Source organism: Dermochelys coriacea, chromosome 6, assembly GCF_009764565.3.
Source record: "Dermochelys coriacea isolate rDerCor1 chromosome 6, rDerCor1.pri.v4, whole genome shotgun sequence".
In the NCBI taxonomy this organism is placed as follows: domain Eukaryota; kingdom Metazoa; phylum Chordata; order Testudines; family Dermochelyidae; genus Dermochelys; species Dermochelys coriacea.
In genome coordinates this window covers 101,125,996-101,145,443 of record NC_050073.1, presented here as the reverse complement: position 1 = coordinate 101,145,443, position 19,448 = coordinate 101,125,996, and the positions used below count along the sequence as shown (strand labels likewise).

At 37.9% G+C, this 19,448-nt stretch overlaps 1 protein-coding gene across 16 annotated transcripts in view; it reads left to right on the top strand.

Annotated features, from left to right (window-relative positions):
- DICER1 (dicer 1, ribonuclease III) overlaps window positions 1-19,448 on the top strand; it is a 119,141-nt gene that overhangs the window by 62,430 nt on the left and 37,263 nt on the right. For 14 of the 16 annotated variants that reach the window (XR_006281896.1, XM_038405511.2, XM_043515987.1 and 11 more), the window contains 5 exons: window positions 6,113-6,281; window positions 7,814-8,286; window positions 15,803-15,935; window positions 18,242-18,484; window positions 18,579-18,733. Coding sequence is in view for 14 of the 16 variants with exons in the window: in XM_038405511.2 (XP_038261439.1) it covers window positions 6,113-6,281; window positions 7,814-8,286; window positions 15,803-15,935; window positions 18,242-18,484; window positions 18,579-18,733 (1,173 nt within the window). In the remaining 2 variants the exon portion in view is untranslated. Of the gene's footprint in view, window positions 1-6,112; window positions 6,282-7,813; window positions 9,967-10,493; window positions 12,695-15,802; window positions 15,936-18,241; window positions 18,485-18,578; window positions 18,734-19,448 lie in introns of those variants that run through there. The other 2 variants (XR_006281897.1, XM_043515988.1) reach the window with 2 other exon arrangements.

Below are 19,448 nucleotides of genomic sequence, written 5' to 3'. Positions count from 1 at the left end.
CGGAGCTGTCATAACCTGCGAGCTGGCTTTGGCAGGATTTTACAACTCCCACTACAAAGTCTTGCAGATTTTATAATGTTACTATGGTTAGAAAAAAATGACAAAAGCAATTCAGAAATACTATCGCAGATAAGGACCGTTTTCCGTATGTTGGTATAGAGTCAAGAACATTGTGGGTGCTACCTACGTACAAATAAATAATAATACTATGGCTCTTGCTTGTCACGTAGCGGAAGAAAAATATGTACGTTCATCAAATTCTGCATCCATAGTCAGTGAGTTAATCATAATTGCCCCCCTACCCCATTTGGTTGGTATAAACTTAAGTAGATGCTTTAGTTAAGACAAAGTAAAAGATGGTATAATCACTTTATCCGCTAGCATACACTTATAAAGGGGCCCTTATCTCAACTTACTTGAACAATTCTCTTTTGCAAAGCTCACTTTCTTCTTTGAGTGCTGGTTCCTATGTGTATTTCATAGGATCCATCCATGGGTCCTGCGGCACCTCTCCCACTTGGCATCTGCTGGATCTGTTGAATTAGGAGGTGGAGGAAATTGACCTGGATCCACAGGTATCAATGATACCAACATCCTCTTTTCTGGATGAAAGAATCACACTATCTTCACCGGATGACCACAAGCAAAACCAGGAGCTGCTACAGAGAATAGTGAATGACCTTCAGAACCCACTGGAGGAGATCCAGGATTCCCAGCACTGACTGCTTGATGTTCTGCAACCTACAGGTCCAAGCAAGATGGCACCACTTAGTCATCATGGAGCCAGCTAGAGTGGTCTGGCATACCCCAGACTCCTGTACCCCCACACCTAAAAGAACTGAGATGCTTATTTGGTCTTGGGCAACAAAGATGAGTTCCTTTTCATCCATCCAGTGCCCAACTCGTGGTGGTGCAGTCAGCCACAGAGAGAGCAAGGTCACAACATCCTAAAATGACCCTGGATGAGGAGGACCTGAGGTTGGACCTTTTGGGAAGATAGGTATTCTCCTGTGACCCTACAATTCTGTATTACTATCTGAGGCTTTGTTACTGTAAAAAGATTTTAACTTCTACTTTAGACTTGCAGACTTTAAGAACAAACTTCCCCTCAAGGACAAAGTCCAATTTCAATCCTTCATAGAGGAAGGCAGGCTAGTGGCAAAAACATCCCTGCAAGCTGCAGTGCATGGAGCTGACATGGCAGCCAGAGTGGTAACCACTGGTATAGTTATGAGGTGTAAGTCTTAGCTTCACTCTTGAGGGTTTCCCAGAGAGGATCAGAACATATAGAGAACTCAACAAATCAGATTTGTTTAATGAGAAAACTGATGATTCTCTATACTTGTTGAAAGACTCTAGTCTAGATCAACCATCCACGCCCTGGGAATTTACACCCTCGCTCTGAAGAGAAAATACTGCAGGCAAGTGTATAGACTAAGATCCACCCCCTCCACAATCTTTTTATCACCAGTGTCCAGCCAAGCCTCTGCGCAAGCGGCAGAGGACTCATGGGCTGAAAATCAAGGCCTCTACCACCATGACTTGTACCCATTTCACCTACTTGCAAAGAGCTGTTTTTGACTCTTCACTTGAGAACCTCCCGTCGTTATTGATGCCAACAACTTCTAGCCCTATGTCTTTGAGGGCCAACTCTCACTTTTTGTCCACAATTGGAATGCTATCACAACAGATATTTGGAGTCTAGAAATTATCCACTATGGTTAATCCATCAGACTTCTCTCCTATTCTTCCCACAAACCCACTTCCTGGTTCCTCTTCAGAGATCACTTTCACAAGCAGATTCTTCTCCAGAAGGTGGGTTCTCTTCTCCAACAAGGGGCGATAGAATGACTGCCATGTCCAGAAAGATAGAGAGTGGATACCCATTCTGGACTTTCAACAACTGAATATCTTTATTCAAAAGTCAAAATGCAGGATGGCTACACTAGCATCAATAATCTCCCTCCTCTATGTGGGGAGAGTGGTTCATGACTCTTGACACGAAGGATGCTTATTTTTCATATAGATATTCATCCATCCCACAGAAAATTTCTTCAGATCCTGGTAGGTCATGCACATCAATAGTTCAGAGTCCTTCCCTTTAGACTAGCAACAGTGCCCAGGATAGTCACAAAGATTTTCTCTGGGGTGGCAGCCCAAATGAGACATCAGTTACTTAGGTTTCCCATATTTGGATGATTGGCTCCAAATAAGTTGCTCCAACAATAAGGTCAGGTTGGTGACTGTTACTGCTCTGTCTTCTGCATGAACAAATAAAAGTCCATTTGATCCCCACACAGACAATAAAGTTTATTGGAGTGACATGACTTAATTTCAGCAAGAGCTTTCCTCCCCACAGAAAGATTCCAGTCAGTGAGTAATTTAATATCACAGATTACTTGCAGACCAAAATTAATAAGTTAAAGTATGCCTATCTTGGCCTCATACATTTGTGACATGATTCGCCAGACTTCAGCTATGCTGATTACTGGCTTGGCTCTGGTCCATCTACTCGCCAGACCAGAACCACATACACACCAGAGTGACTGTTCTCACAAGGATCATCACCTCTCTTACCTGGTAGTCGAACCTGGAACCAGTGCAAGTGAGAGTCCATGTTAACACTCCCACTCTTAGTGCTACCATCATAACAGACTCATCCCTTCTGGGTTGGTGTGCTTGCCTAAATAACCAGATCATACACTTGGACCCCACAGGAGGCCAGACTGCACATCAACCTGCTAGAAATGAGAACAGTCTACCTCAGCCCATCAGCTTGCTCTCTTGGTCTGCAGTCCCTCTCTTGCTTCAAGACAAAAAAGACTTTGAAGAGCAACTAGCAAAAGACACAAAACTAACAGCAACATTTTTTTAAAAGTACATCAGAAGCAGGAAGCAGACCAAACAATCGGTGTGGCCACCGGATGATCAAGGTGCTAAAGGAGAACCCCAGGAAGACAAGGCCATTGCTGAGAAGCTAAATGTTTTTTTGCATTGGTCTTCACTGGAAAGGATGCGAGGGAGATTCCCACACTTGAGCCTTTCTTTTTAGGTGACGAAACTGAAGAAACTCAGATTCAAGACTGCAGAACTGCTAACTGTGATAAGTAACCTATTGCTTAAATCAGCCTCTGTACCAGATACATTAGCTATACTACAGTCAATACCAATTAAAAAAAAAAAAAAGGCTCGAGAGACAATCCTGGGAATAACTTCAGTACCAGGCATATTGTTTGAAACTATAGTAAAGAACACACAGATTAATACAATATGTTGGGGGAGAGTTAACACAGCTTTTGTAAAGGGAAATCATGCCTCACTAATGTATTATAATTTTTTGAGAATGTCGTTAAGTGTGTGGACAAGGGTGATTCAGTTGATATAGTGCACTTGGACTTTCAGAAAGACAATGCTTTCTAGCATATTCATAAATGATCTGGAAAAGGGGGTAAATAGTGAGGTGGCAAAGTTTGCAGACAATCACCTCCAAAGTTGACTTCAAAGAGTTACAAATGGATCTCACTAAACTGAGTGTCTGAGCAAGAAAATGGCTGATGAAATTCAGTGTTGTTAAGTGCAAAATAATGCACATTGGAAAACCATCATCTCAGCTAAACATACAAAGTGATAGGTAGTAAATTAGCTATTATTACTCAAGAAAGGGATTTTGGAATCATTGTGGACAGTTCTCTGAAATTATCTGCTAAGCGTGCAGCAGCAGTCAAAAAATCTAACAATGTTAGGAACCGTTAGGAAAGGTATAGAAAATAATACAGAAAATATAATGGCACTATATAAATCCATGATACTCTTATCTTGAATACTGTGTGCAGGTTTGGTGACCCTGTCTCAAAAGAGATGTATTAGAATTGGAAAAAGTATAGAGCAGTGCAACAAAAACTATTAGGGGTGTGGAACAGCTTCCGTATGAGTATAGATAAAAAGACTGGGACGGTTTAGCTGGGAAAAGAGGCAACTAAGGGCTTTATGATAAATGATGTAGAGAAAATTAATAAGAAAGTTTTACATACCCCTTCACATAACACAAGAACCAGGAGTCACCCAATAAAATTAATAAGTAGCATGTTTAAAACAAACGTATGAAGCACATAGTCAGCCTGTAGAACTCATTGCTAGGAGATGTTGTGAAGGCCAAAGGTGTAAGTAGGTTCAAAAAAGAATTAGATAAGTTCATGGAGGATAGGGCCATCAATGGCTATTAGCCAGGATGGTCAGGTACACCTTATGCTCCAGGTGTCCTTAAACCTCTTGAGTGCCGGAAGCTGGGACTGTGTGACGGGATCACTCAATAATTTCCCTGTTCCGTTCATTTTCTCTGAAGCATCTAGCATCGGCCACTGTTGAAAGGCAGGATACTGGGCTAGATGGACCATTAGTCTTATCCAGTATGGCAATTTTTATATTCTTATGTTCTTTAAAATATGGAAGAGTCAAATAGGAACTGCTACCTATCTAAATGGAGATGCTTCTCTACCTGGGTGCAGGTCAGTCAGCCTTCCTCAGACTCTGCAGATATTCCAGTCATGTTAAATTACCTCCTTCATTGAAGAACTTGGGTTTCTCTCTTAGTTCACTGAGAGTGCATCTCACAGCAGTCAGTACTTTCCTTCCTCCAGTAAATGGATGTTCCATTTTTACTCGCCCAACAATAGTGAGATTCATAAAGGGCCTTTTCGCCAATGATCAAGCCTTATCTCAATGGAACCTCAATCTTGTCCTTTTAGTACTCACCAAACCACCATTTGAACCTTTAGCTATATGTTCTATGTTCTCACCTTTCTGTGAAAGATGCATTTTTAGTTTTTACTTCAGCCAGAGGAGTGAGCAAGATGGGGGCACTCATGGCAGACCCACCATATACAGTTTTTCACGAGGAGACGGTTTCCCTTCACCTTCATTCTAAATTCCTCCCTAAGGTAATTTCTGAATTTTTTGTCAGCCAGCCAATCCACTTAACTGTTTTCTTCCAAAAACCTCATGCTTCCATTGAAGAGAGAACCTTCATTCTCTGGATGCCAGATGTGCCCTGACATTCTATTTCCAAAGGACCAAACCAATGAGAAAATCACTAAGACTGTTTCTCTCTATAGCAGAAAGGTTGCAAGGACAAGCAATATCTTCTCAGAGAATCTCTAAATGTATTTCTGGTCACATCACCACGTGCTACTAGCATATCCATCCCCTGGATGGAGTAAGGGAATGCTCAATGAGAGAGCAAGCTGATTCTACAGTGTTTCTGTGGGAAGTACTGATACTGGATGTATGCAGAATGGCAATCTGGAGTTCGTCACACATTCACAAAACATTACATGCTACTTCAGGCCTCAGCTTCAGTGGCAGCGGTGGGGACTTTAGTCCTTCAAACATTTTTACTGCCAGCCTTCTCGAACCCCATCTCCAGTCTCAATACTGCTTGTCAGTCACCCACATGTGGAATATGCATAGGTAGTAGCACTCGAAGAAGAAATGAAGGTTTACTTACCTGTAACTGGAAGTTCAAGATGTGTGGTGTCTAGCTTTAGTCCACTACCCACCCTCCATCCTTTCTGCTTTGGATCCCATTGGATTTGCAGTTAAGAAGAGGAACCGGAGAGGCATTGGCCCTCACTGCCTCTTATACCCTCAATCTGGAGCACAAGGAGAGCAATTGGGCACTGCTTGTTGGTAATCTCCAGATGCGGGTACGTGGCAGGCATGTGTACCCATGTATGGAATATAGATAGGGATCACACATCTCGAAGAACTTCAGTTACAGGTAAGTAACATCCATTTCATACATGACTTTGACACTCACTCACTCCTGAAAAATTCAAATATATGCGTTTTGGCTCCTTCATAGTCTGTGAATTATATTTATGTAGTCTTTTTTGAGAGATACTAACTCTTAAGGCATTAAAAATAAGTACAATATTTTTGATGTACTATATAATATCTTAAACTGTGTATTCATTTGTTTTCTGTTTTTCTGTTTGTTACTACCAAACAAATTTTTAAAACTCTCAACTTGGTTATGGTTGTCCTTCCTGTTTTAATGTATAGCCTTAGTAGCTAAACACAACTCTGACCAAATCTTTTGCTTCTCTCAATGAAGATATACTTCTCAGCCATGTGAGATTGTGGTAGATTGTGGACCATATACCGACAAAAGCGGGCTGTATGAAAGATTGTTAAAAGAATTGGATGAAGCACTTAATTTTCTAAATGACTGCAACATATCTGTATATTCAAAAGAAAGAGACTCTACATTAATTTCTAAACAGGTAAGGACATTATGTCAGATATAAAACTGACTTATATTTTTATCGTTGCTTGTTCATTGCTTTCCAAGTTAATTACAGAAACTTTTATTTTAGTTCAGCCAACCTAAAATATATTAACAAAATTAATCTTAATTTCCTGTGACTGATTTCCTTTTCCTGTTTTCCTTTGAACCGTGGGTGAAATCTATTGAAGTCAATAGCAAAACTCCCAGTGATGTGAAGGAGTCCAGGATTTCACCCCCTAACTCTTTTACTTTAGAACTTTATCAGATTTGTGGATCAGATATATTTTCTTTTTCATTTTGCATAATTATTTTATTGCTTATCCATTGGCCATTATTGTTAAGACCCAGCGACTTTTTCAAATAAGATTTTAATAGTGCAACAACAACAAGGAAATGGTGCTTCAGGAAGTATTCTAAAAAAAGTATTCCCAGTTGGTGTCACAAGATACCCTGCTTCAAACTCTTCTACTTCTTTCAGTTCCCATGTTCTTTGGGTCTCTTGAGATACAGGAGCATTGCCTACATTACCTGCCAAACAAGCTGTAGAGAAAGGAGTGCAGAATTGCACAGGGGTTGCAAAGGGTCTTCCCGATATCTCTGCACAGTCAGGAATGGAGAGGCGGAGAAGAGAGAAGGATAGTTTTTTCAAGTGGAGTTTTGTAGAGCCATAAAAACCTCATTGTGCAACATTTTAACTGTATTGTGATGCTTCCATTGTAATATTGCATCAGGATGTGATGGGTCATGAATTTGTTTTAGTGATAAAGCAACATCACAACACAATGTTAAGATGTCACACTATAGTGTTTATGTGGCATTTGGCCACTTAACTCAATGACAAAGATGCCTTTCCAGCAGGTTGAGTACTGCTGCACTAACCCTATTTAAATTAATTGAACTTAAATTTTTTCTTTAAACTGTTCTTTTCTCTTTTTAAAGTGTAGTTTTCATTTTCTTAGTTTAATTAAAATGGTTTCCTTTGATGTAACAGACTTAGTGAGCTCTAGTTAAATACATTGAATAATATATAATGAATTGAGAGCATTGTTTGTGGTATTTCTTGGCAAATTATCTGTCTCCGATAATGATGCAAAAGTGCCTATGGAAAATATTGCCTTGTCTATAAACCTGTTTTCCATTAGACTATGGGGATAATACTGTCCAGTTGCTCATAACTGCATTATGAATTATTTTTTAGCATAATTATTTTGAGGCAGATTTCCAGATTGCAGTGCCATCAGACTACAAAATAGTAATTAAATCCTTCTTGTCCAAGGACAAAAATGATAAAATTTAGAGTGTAGCTCAAGCGGCTGGTGTTTCTGGTGAAGTATTTTTACGTTTTCTCCTATCAAGTTTGTGGGGGACTTCTAAATGAAATAACTTGTAAATATATTTTACAAAGAACCCAACCACTATTGTGTTTACAATTAGGATTATCCTCATATTAGAAATGAAAGCCCAATATAAAATGAGTAAATTATTTATATATCCTGTTGATCTGGAGTTTGAATTCATTTGTTGTAGATACTGTCAGACTGTCGAGCTGTGTTGGTTGTTCTGGGACCCTGGTGTGCAGATAAGGTAGCTGGAATGATGGTGAGAGAGCTACAGAAGTACATCAAACATGAGCAAGAGGAGCTGCACAGGAAATTTTTATTGTTTACAGACACTTTCCTAAGGAAAATACATGCACTGTGTGAAGAGCACTTCTCACCTGCCTCACTTGATCTGAAATTTGTAACCCCGAAAGTAATAAAACTGCTTGAAATCTTGCGCAAATATAAACCATATGAGCGGCAGCAGTTTGAAAGTGTTGAGTGGTATAATAATAGGAATCAGGATAATTATGTGTCTTGGAGTGATTCTGAAGATGAGGATGAGGATGAAGAAATTGAGGAGAAAGAGAAGCCAGAGACAAATTTCCCTTCTCCCTTTACTAATATTTTATGTGGAATTATTTTTGTGGAAAGGAGATACACAGCAGTCGTCCTAAACAGGTAAAGCTTTTAAAAATGAAAATCTTAAAGAATGTAACATTGACAAAAGGAAAGGTGTTTTAGGGTTATCTAGGAAATTAAGTGTTGTATTTCAGAAAAGCCATTCCATTTTGTGTTTGAGTCAAACAAGAGACCTAGAACATTTGTTCAAGAACCAATATGAGCTTTGGAGTAAAATTTTCAAAAGTATCTCAGTCACTTTTGAAAATAGCACTTAGGCTCCAAAATTACTGAAGCACTTCTAAAAATTTTACCCGGTGAATTTTATCCTGTGACCATATATCAATTTGATTCCAGTTTAGTGGAGCCCAAGCTGATAATTGTAAGTTTAAAAAAAAAAAAGTTTATACATGCAATATTGGAACATTTGGAGTTTACAGAACTCTTTATTCAGTAAAATGTCAAGCCCTTGTTTTCCTTATCAGCAACAAAAAAAGGTGGCTGCTGAGGCATCTGCCAAAAAATATTGAAGATGTGTGCATACTCTAGTTGCATAAGGTATGTTTCTTTTTTCCTGAAAAGGTGATCTGCATTAGCCATACATTACACCACTTTACTAGTAAGTGCTGATTGCCCCAAGTAAACAATGAAAGAGGTACTTCAGCAAATAAATTCTTTGTTTTTAAACCGCTAATATGCTGAAAAAATACCCCCATACAATTTATTTTGTGCGTTCATCATGTATTAACATTAAATATTTTTACTTGCGTTACAAGTTTAAACAAGCGGCAAAGAGTCCTGTGGCACCTTATAGACTAACAGACATATTGGAACATAAGCTTTCGTGGGTGAATACCCACTTTGTCGGATGCTCTTTTCCACTTTTACAGATCCAGACTAACACGGCTACCCCTCTGAAGTTTAAACAAGATCTCTCATGGAAGGAAATGAAAAGTTATTCCACCTAACAGTACATGTCCCCTACTCCTCCATGCACAAACACACACCTTGCCATTTCCACAGCGGCCGTACATTACAGATCTTGCTCCACAGCCTTAGCACTGTTCTGTTTTCACCCTTCTGTTCACATCATTTTACAGAATATTTTTTCCCCAACAATAGCGGTTGTGTAGGAAGATACTAAAGGGTTTTATGCAGAAGGATGGTTCAATGGTGTGATCTGGGAGGTGACTTAAGAGTGCAGTTTATGGTTTGTGGTGTACAGTTGTTGTGGGTGAAGTGTAAGGTCTGTATTGTTAGCTCAATTTTACATTTCCTTGCTTTTGTGGATTTGTCAGGAAGTGTGTATAGCAACCCCAACTGCTTCCAAATTATTTTTTTTTCCGGTGGTAATTTCCTGGGTTGTTTCTACAGCTTAATTGGGGTGGGGGGGGGGGGGATAACAGACCTGTGGGGACGCAAGGACACCAAGAGAATGTTATCCTTCAATAGTTGTGCATGAACTCTTAGTTATAGGATAAAATCTGCAGAAAAACCTCCATGGGGGAGCAACCCTTATGTGCAACCACCTCTATATATCAAGTTTGCATTCAGCAGTCCCTATCAATCAGGCTTACATGTACCCTCCCTCTCTTCATTCTCTTTTCCCTCTCCTCACCCCACCAAATCAATCAGTGGGATTTGTATGAGCCTGCTCCTTGCACTCATCTTTCAACCCCTCTCTCCCATTCCAATCAGTATACCCATTCAGCAAGCAAGGTTATATGCCCCATCAGTCAGGTTTGTGTCCACTCCAAATACATTTTTCCGTTATAAAAATAGTGGATAATTGCTAAAAATGACCCTAAATCCAAAACTGTCTTTAAAAACAAAAACAAACAAAAGCACACTCTGTTGCATTAGGGCTACTCAGGATCCACCTCTCTACCATTTTTTGTGTAGATAGACAATATTTTTAATAGGTATCAGTTAACAAGTAAAAGTTTCAGACGGAGCCCAAATTTAAAGACTTCCTGTTTAGTTTCTCTTCATAATTTTTTTTTTTTACATAAATTCCATAGAAAATTCAGAGTACATAAAAACTAACCATGTTTGAAACTTCACACCAACTGGTCTCCTCCATTTAGAGAGAAACAGGATTTTATGCTGATTGTTAAGCCCATTTTGGAACACAACTGTGGAGGCACTACTAGGCACCTCCATAATTTTTCCCAACTGTAAGACACATTGGCTGAAGTCGAGATTTGGTAAAACTTTGTTGCACTCATAAAATGTTTTCATATCTAATTACCTGTTTGCATCCATAGACACACAAATTAAAATATTTGCCATGAATGCATATATGAATACTGAAGAGTCATGAATTAAGCCATGTCTGTTTGAAGATTTGGCCCACATTTTATTGAAAAGCCTGCAGCAGTTACAAGAGCTTACTGATTTTTGTTCAGTGGAGTTTTCAGTAAATGCTTCCTATACTTTTTTTTAAAAAAACTGCATAGCTAAATAATTTTATTTATTTTGGAAAGAAACATAATGTTCTGTACCTGCCAGTACTTAATATTTATTTGGAATTTGGGCCTGATCCAAAATCCACTAAAGTCAATGGAAAGACTTCCATTGATTTTCCAAATTTTGGATCAGAACATTTATGAAGTGTGTTTTAATTGAATGTACACGTTAATTATTTGATCACTTGACACATCCTTTGAACTGTGCATTTCCCAACATGTACACTTTAAGTGTATTTTATCCTTTTTCTTTACCTTTTTGCACCCATAAATGGATGTGTTCATGGAAGTGTATTATGTGATACAAGTCAAGTCTTCCAGTGAAATGAATACATGTTTTTAATAACTTTTTAAAAGGTCTTTACATTTAATGAAATCTGATAAATATGCCTGGCAACCTGAAATAAATATTACATTATACTTCAGGGAATAAAGAATTCTGAAGTCACAGTTCATATAGACTATTAAATTATAGATTTGATTCAAATGCTATTGTACTTTTTCCATTGAACTGTACATACCTGCATACTTTACATGATACATAAATCAAACTACACCCTGGCTGCCACAACACTTCAAGCTTACAGTACATTTTATTTATTTAGATTTATAAAGAATTAACAAAAAGGCACTTATCTTAAGACTCCAGACAACCTCCACATGAGTTATGGTGACCAAAGTATAAAATGAGTATTGAGCATCTAACTCTCACTCCAAAAGTCAACCACTGAACAAACATTCCCCAAAAGAGTCTCCCCACGCTCACGCAAGTTCCAAACTTAACCTTCATCAAACTTTCCTCTGTGTAGAATCATGTGGTTAAAAGGTACCATAAGGGTCATCTAGTCTAACCCCCTGCCAAGATGCAGAATTTGTTGTTTCTAAACCATCCAAGACAGATGACTATCCAGCCTCCTTTTGAAAACCTCCAGTGAAAGAGCTTCCACAACCTCCCTAGGCAGTCTGTTCCATTGTCCTGCTGTTCCAAAAACATTTGTGAATAGATTGGGTTTACAGGTTACTTGGAAGGTCAGCAGATCCAAGGTGTTTCAGATCAAAGGCTGAAGACCCCTCACTACTGCCAGTTCCTTGTCCTTTCAGTTGAGAGGGATTCAGCTCAAAGGCATCCGCTGATTGCAGTTGCAGCAATAGGGCACACAGAGAAAGGCAGTCTTCCCAAATCTGAAGATCCCAAAACATTTAGGGCTTTATAAGTCATAGCCAACACCTTAAATTCCACCCAGAAGTCAATAACCAAGCCCTGCACATCATGACGTGGGGCCAGAGCAATATATAGGCACTGTTGACTTGTTTTGCTGCTGTTATAATAATAATTACACTTTGGTCTACAGCACCTGGAATTATGTAATGGAGTCTGATACTGGTGGTAAAAAGGGGTGCATGGATATGTCTACACTGCAATTAAAAATCCTCGGTTGCCTTGTGCCAGCTGACTTGGGCCATGTTTAATTGTGGTGTACACGCTCGGGCTGGTGGGAGAGTCCCAGAGCTCAGGCTGCAGCCTGAGCCTGAATGTCTATACCGCAATTAATCAACCCGTTAGCCCCATGCCTCCGAGCCTGAGTCAGCCAGCACAGAGCAGCCTTGGGAGTCTAACTGCAGTGTACACATACCCTGTGGCAGAAACAGGTAAGAATTTAATATGAAATGATACTTAACTACTAATCCCTTTCTTCAGAAACCAGTATTATTGCCTAAATTGTAAATTTTACTGGTCAAACCAAAAATTTGCCTAATCTGTGTATAGTAATGATCACATATCATTTTCACCCACTAGTTACAAATGCACAACAAAATCAGTTGTCATAAATTATAAGATGTGTGTTAAAAGCATTTGTTCATTGCCATAGGTATTTTTTAACTTGTATTTCAGTTGTATACCTCAGGGAAACATGGGGGGAAAATTCTATTTAAGAAGGTTTTTGTTTTACTTTTTACTGTTTTTGTTTGTCCATATTAAAAAAAAAAAAAACACAGTATATGTGTGACATTCCTGGGTACAATCCAGATTAACTAAAAGTTCTGTCACCCCGCCTTGCAACGTTGGGTGCCTTACAGTGCCTTGCTGAAGGGGCTCCCACCTGTGCCACTCACAAACAGCCTTCCAGCATGCAAGCCACACCCTGTGTGTGTGTAACTACAGCCTGCCAGCCACACGTGGGTTACACTCTGGCTCTCCCCAGCCTTGGTTATACTGCAGGGTGCCCCCAACACATCCTCAGTCTTAATTTCCCCCCAGAAATGTATGCCCATTACTGCCCAACCCTCTCCTGAATAATACAAGTTTTATGTAAAGTCCATTATTACTTTAATAGAAATAATATGCATGCAATTGCCATCCCAACTGGATTTTTCCAATTTAAACACACTTGCTTAGATAAAATAATAAAACAAGTTTATTAACTAAAAAGGGAGAGATTTTAAGTGAGTACAAGTAATGAGGCATAAAAGTCTGAAATGGTTGCAAGAAAAACAAAGATAAAATGCTACTGGAGTGTTTAACTTAACACAGTTGCATTCAAAGCAGAGCTTTCTCTCCACATCCTTCTTAGGATCAGGTCAGGACCCCTTTTCCCAGAATCCAGTGAATGATTTATTTGTTGCTTCGGGTACTGTCAATGCGATGGATAGGGAGAGAGAGGGAGGTGCCTTGGGGTGTTTATCCTTCCTTTTTATAGTTTCAGTCCCCTCCCCCCTTTTGAAAAACTTTTCCAACTGGGTACCAGGGAACCAAAAGTCTATGGGGAAGGATGATTCCTGCCGCTTGTTCCTCACCAGTTTGAGCTTCCTTTGTTTCCCTTCCTGCTTGATGACTCTGTTTACTGCTTAAATGCAAATTAAGCAGATCACACATTCCTTTGTTTGAGATAGAGCTGTTTGCCAACTTCAGTTTGGAACACATGGAGTTAACAGCATATAGTAGAATCTTATAATTTCACATACAGTGTTATCACATGCATTTTATCAGGAGGATACTCTGTGGTTTTCAAATGATACCTTACAAGGCATATTTGTACAAAGATAATTACAATACTGTGTAGGTTGTGAATACATGGATACATTCTGTCACAGTATATTTCTAGTTTATGGTTAAAAATAGAAGAAAAGATCTTAATACATTTTCCTGTAAGTAATTGCCTATGAAGTTATGCACTATGAAATATTATATCTCTATGTCATTAATTATATATTTCTCTACAAATGAAGTGCATTAAGACCTAATGGAATCTTTAAGTAGAAATCCAAATTTGAGATTTCTTACTTTCGATCATCTTTGATGGGATAACAGAGCTTTAGAATAGGAATGTCATCTAGAAGAAGAAACAAAGATAAAGATTTTCAGGGTCTGACTTCCCAAAAAAATAAAAATAAAAATAAAAATCAGGTACATAACTGCCCTCCCAATTTTCTGCAATATCCCTTTCTAATGGTTGGACCAGGGTGGGATTGACATGTTCATACAGCCTTTGACTAACAGACTCTGGGTCTTTTAACATAGGTAGTAAAGACACATTTTAAGACCCAGAGATTCCAGATTCATCCCCCACTGCAGAGGACTCCCATTGCAGGGGCATTGCATTTCAAAAGCAATTACTGTGATTATACACACACGTGTATTTATACAGACAGATGGCTAGTTGCTTAACTTACTCATGAAATCAGTGTTGTACAGACAAACTTTTAGCTTATTAAGCCTATAAGAAGAAGGGGAAGTACAAAAGAAGAGACCTATTTAAAAATGAATGCAAAAGGATGAATAAACATGTATAATCATATAATCCATGCTCAGTATTATTGAGGAATTTATTATTATTTTCACCAACTAATTGCAAACATATTTAGGTTAAATAAGAAAGATGCATGTCTATATTTTTAATCAGAGTGCTAAACATATCTATACTCTAATTTCTCAAAACATTACAGCAAAGTCTTAAAACTTTTTGTCATTAGCATATATGAACAGAAATTATAATTTAAATTACGCAGATATTTATCCTTAACATTAACCTAATAATCTTACATTCCAACAGAATTATCCATAACAGTAAAACAATTTCTGTATATATCACCTTTTAATACTACCTTATTTAACCTTCAAAGAATCAAGAGGGTCTTGAACTGTTTTGTGCTGTGATTGTGAAGTCAGTGTCCTTTCGAAAGCTTTGTTAATTTAGAGCTAAGCCTTGATCGTACAGGTAGCTCCTTGCTGCATGGGATCCACCCACACGAAGATAGTTGCAGGATACGGGACCTTACATTTCATGTTCAAGATGTTTTTATTTGTGTGTACATGTGCGTGATATACACATATATATACTCTTCAGTTTGCTTTTCTGTTTATAAATGATTGCATATGTACACCTATACAGAATACACATTCAGTGTAGTTGACAACGCCACAACAGATAAAGGTGTCAAACGTTTGAGTACAAAGGTTTGTAACATTTAGAAGAGATGTGAACACTTGGTGCTGGTTTCTTAGGTTCTGTCCTTTTGTAGATTTTTGACCAAATGACTAGTGACGTGGGACCCTGAGTTCTAGGGTGTCCAACATGAGACCCTTTGGGATATGTCTACACAGGTTAAAAAAACCTGCAGGAGCCTTGAATGTCTACACTGTGATTTTTAGACCCACAGCCCTAGCTCAAGTCAGATGACACGGGCGAGCTGCAGCTGTGTTGCATGTCTTTTACCCCTATGTAGACATACTCTAAGAGGGGCCTTTTTGTTCCGTTGGGGATACTTGGCACTTCCTGAAAAGTAAGTCCCTTTAAAGGTGTCTCAGTTTGGGCACCCAGAAACTGCAGAATCCCAAAATCACTGGTCCCTTCTGAAAATCTTGGCCTTCAAGTATAGATTTTTCCATACTGGACCCAAAGCATGTGCGTACGTATGCAGTCCATCTTTGATTATCCTTACAGATGAAACTTTCAGTTTCAGAAAAAAACATACTAAAGCCATCTGTATATACGTTGGCAAAATACCCGATTACCAAATTTCAATTTTTAATATAGATCTTACAAACAAAAGATTAACTTTCATTTTCTCAGTTATGCCCGACTCCAAAATGTGTGTAATATTCTTAGGTTGATAAAGGAAGCTGGAAAACAGGATCCAGAACTGGCTTACATCAGTAGCAATTTTATAACTGGACATGGCATTGGAAAGAATCAGCCTCGTAACAAACAGATGGAAGTGGAATTCAGAAAACAAGAAGAGGTAACTTAAGTGAAAAGAATTCTACGATACTACTATGTTCAGAATCATTTCATTTGCAGGCAAAATCTGTGTTCAGTAACTCCTGGAATCTCAGGAAGTATTCTGACTTGACAGATCTGCACACTTGTTTGTGGTGCAAATGTTTTTACAAAAAACGTGTTTAGAAAAATTGGGTGGTCAAGTTTTATAATCGGATAGAATTTAAAATGGTCTGTATAACTAGTTTCTTGTCCTGTCACATCAACCACTTAATTCTCCTCTAATGGGTTAACAGTGCTACATTACTGTTTCACAGAAAATAAAGTGTTTTGGAATTTCCTGACTGCAGTGTAGAATATTAAGCTCTTTTGTAATAACAGTAAATTGCTGATCATTAAAAGCTCAGATTTACATTCAGTCTAGTGTCGAATAAAAATCCATGGTCTTGAATTTCACATTGGGACATTTAAAAAAAAAAAAAAGTTTTAACTGCGTTTTGTATTTTGAACTTGATAAAAGCCATATTTATAACCTGAACCCCCGTAATTGCCTTATTACAAATATTTGAATCACCTACCTGTTACAGCTTGACGTACTTTGATACCAGTAGCTTACTAAATTCAAAGAAATAAAATTTAACACTTTTAAAAATACAAATATAGCTTCCAACTTGATGATAAAATCTATGAAAATGGAATGTCCTGGCACTCTGAAATCTGTATTTGATTAATTGGGCTGGGTGACTGATTAATTTTGCGTTACAAGGTTCGTTATAACGTATTATTGTCCAGGATCCTTTTAACAATAAATGTTGTGTGGAATGTTTGTTTGGCCTGTATGCATGATAGGAAGTGCGGGAGCATTCACAAATGAAAGACTTTATAACATTGCTCTAATTTTTTTAAGGCTGTTAAATGGTGATGTGGTGTAACAGAGATATTAAGTAGAGTCCATTAATGATTTAGCAACCAATTCATTAAAAAAGCCAATGGTTATTTTAATAAGCTCCTAAAACAGAAGTCAAAGAGGACCAAAATTAGGGAGTGTATTAGTGCTTTAGCTGAAGGGAAAATATTTAGAAAGAACCCTCATATCTATCATTTAAAATACTTTCAATTTTAAAACAGTTGAAAAGTTAATCTTTGTTAATCCTATTTCGAAACTGAATCTCTTTTGAAAATTAGTATGCCCAACATTGCCAGAAGCTGGGAATGGGCAATGGGATGGATCACTTGATTACCTATTGTGTTAGTTTCCTCTGAAGCACCTGGGATTGGCAACTGTTGGGAGACAGGATACTGGGCTAGATGGACCTTTGGTCTGACCCAGTATGGCCGTTCTTATGATCTTACCTACATTGACACTTCAAATTAGTAAATACTGTTGGCAATTGTTCAGTAAAAAACTTGATTTAAAAAAGAAAAGGAGTACTTGTGGCACCTTAGAGAAGGTGCCACAAGTACTCCTTTTCTTTTTGCGAATACAGGCTAACAGCTGCTACTCTGAAACTTGATTTTAAAAAGTAGCCTAAAGCCACATGAACTGCAAAAAATAGTTTACTGTAGTTTATTTTGTGGGGGAGGGAGGCTGTTTCTTCCACACATAGTATAATGAGCTATAAATTCTGATGGCTTTTTTCCTTTTAAGTGAATCTAATTTTTACTTCCTTTTTATTCCTTTTCTGGATTTTACAGTATAGTTTGACATTGTTCTTTTTGCAGGTATTTTTGTCTGGATTTCTTATTTCAGTTTGTTTTTATATAACTGTTGTGACTTTTCTTTTAGCAGGTTGACCATAATTGTTCCTTGATCCTAGTGAATTTAAATTGTCATTAGCAGAAACATCAATTGTGGAAATTGTCATTTCCAAAAGTGATGCTTCAACATCAGAAATGCTGATTGGTTATTCCCAAATTATTGATTCCAGAAATGCTTTTCTGAACACAACATTGCTGGAGCATAGCCAAAATATATGTAATATTGCAAATAAGCAGGTTTTCCCCACGCCCATGATTTGAGGTTCTGACATTTTTTTAATTCCCTCATAATTTGATATTTAAGATTTAATTCCTAGGAAGCCATATTGTCTTTCTGATTAAATGTTGTTGCTCTAAGAGTCTCTGAAAATATTATTTTTTTATTGTTGTTTAATTTGGTTGAACACTGTAATCCTTCTGATTCTTTTTAAAAATGTTTTTAGAATTCCACTTCCATCCTTTTTTTTGTTTTGTTTTTTTACATAACATTACAAAATTCATTAAAAGTAATTCAAACAGTTATGTACAGAAATGATTTCTTAGACATTTCTTTCTTGATTACTTTTATAGGTACTTAGAAAATTTCGAGCACATGAGACCAACTTACTTATTGCTACTAGTATTGTTGAAGAGGGTGTTGACATACCAAAATGCAATTTGGTGGTTCGTTTTGATTTGCCCACAGAATACCGTTCCTATGTGCAGTCCAAAGGAAGAGCCAGGGCACCAATCTCAAATTACATCATGTTAGCAGACACAGACAAAATCAAAAGTTTTGAAGAAGATCTTAAAACCTACAAAGCAATTGAGAAGGTATGTATCCAAAGGAACATACTTCTTGGTTAGCATAGTAGTAAAAAAAAAAAAAAAAATCCTGTTTCTCACATTCTGTTCTTAAAATGTTAAGATCCTCAGAAACAAATGCTCAAAGTCCGTTGATACCAGTGAAACTGAAACTGAACCCATCGTGGATGATGATGATATCTTTCCACCCTATGTGTTGAGGCCAGATGATAGCAGTCCAAGAGTTACAATTAACACTGCGATTGGACACATCAATAGGTATGAGGCAAATTCACTTTTTTTCCTTTCACTTTGACATCTTCAGATACTGAAGTTCTCCATTGACTCACACAACAGGGCAGCGTAAGGCATGGCACTGAAAACTTCCCCATAACACTCTACCAACATGCTTCAACTCTATTCTGAATGAGATCACCCTTGAGTTAGAGAGGGCAGGCCTGTTGTCAGATCCATTCAGTCCTTGTCTGAGACTGCCAACAAGGATACCAGTTCTGATGATTGGTGTTAGCGATGTGGATTCCCTTTCTACTAAGAACTACCCATGGATATGAACATAACATGACTGATGTGTACTCCCATTGCTTAATGCATTGCTGGAATGTACTGAGATACTATGGTGATATGGGCTGTATAAAAACCTTTATAAAATAGAGACCACCAACACATTTAATAAAGTCCACCAGTCAGCCATCAAATGGGTAGAGATGTAGCTGCTTTTGACAGTGCTAAATTTAAAGTGCCATAGTTGAAGGGGCCACATAAAATCCTCTCACTCACATTTCTGGTGTTTATGATCTGCTGTATTATTTTAAAAAGGGTATTGGATGACGACATTAAATCATTCTACTTTACTAAATATTAATTTTGGGAAATTCAAGAGATAGGACTAAAATCTTGCATACTTCCTGCAGTAGTAATTTGAGAGTCCCTGTAAGCTGTAAATAGGATCTTGCTTTTGGATTTAGAAAGATAG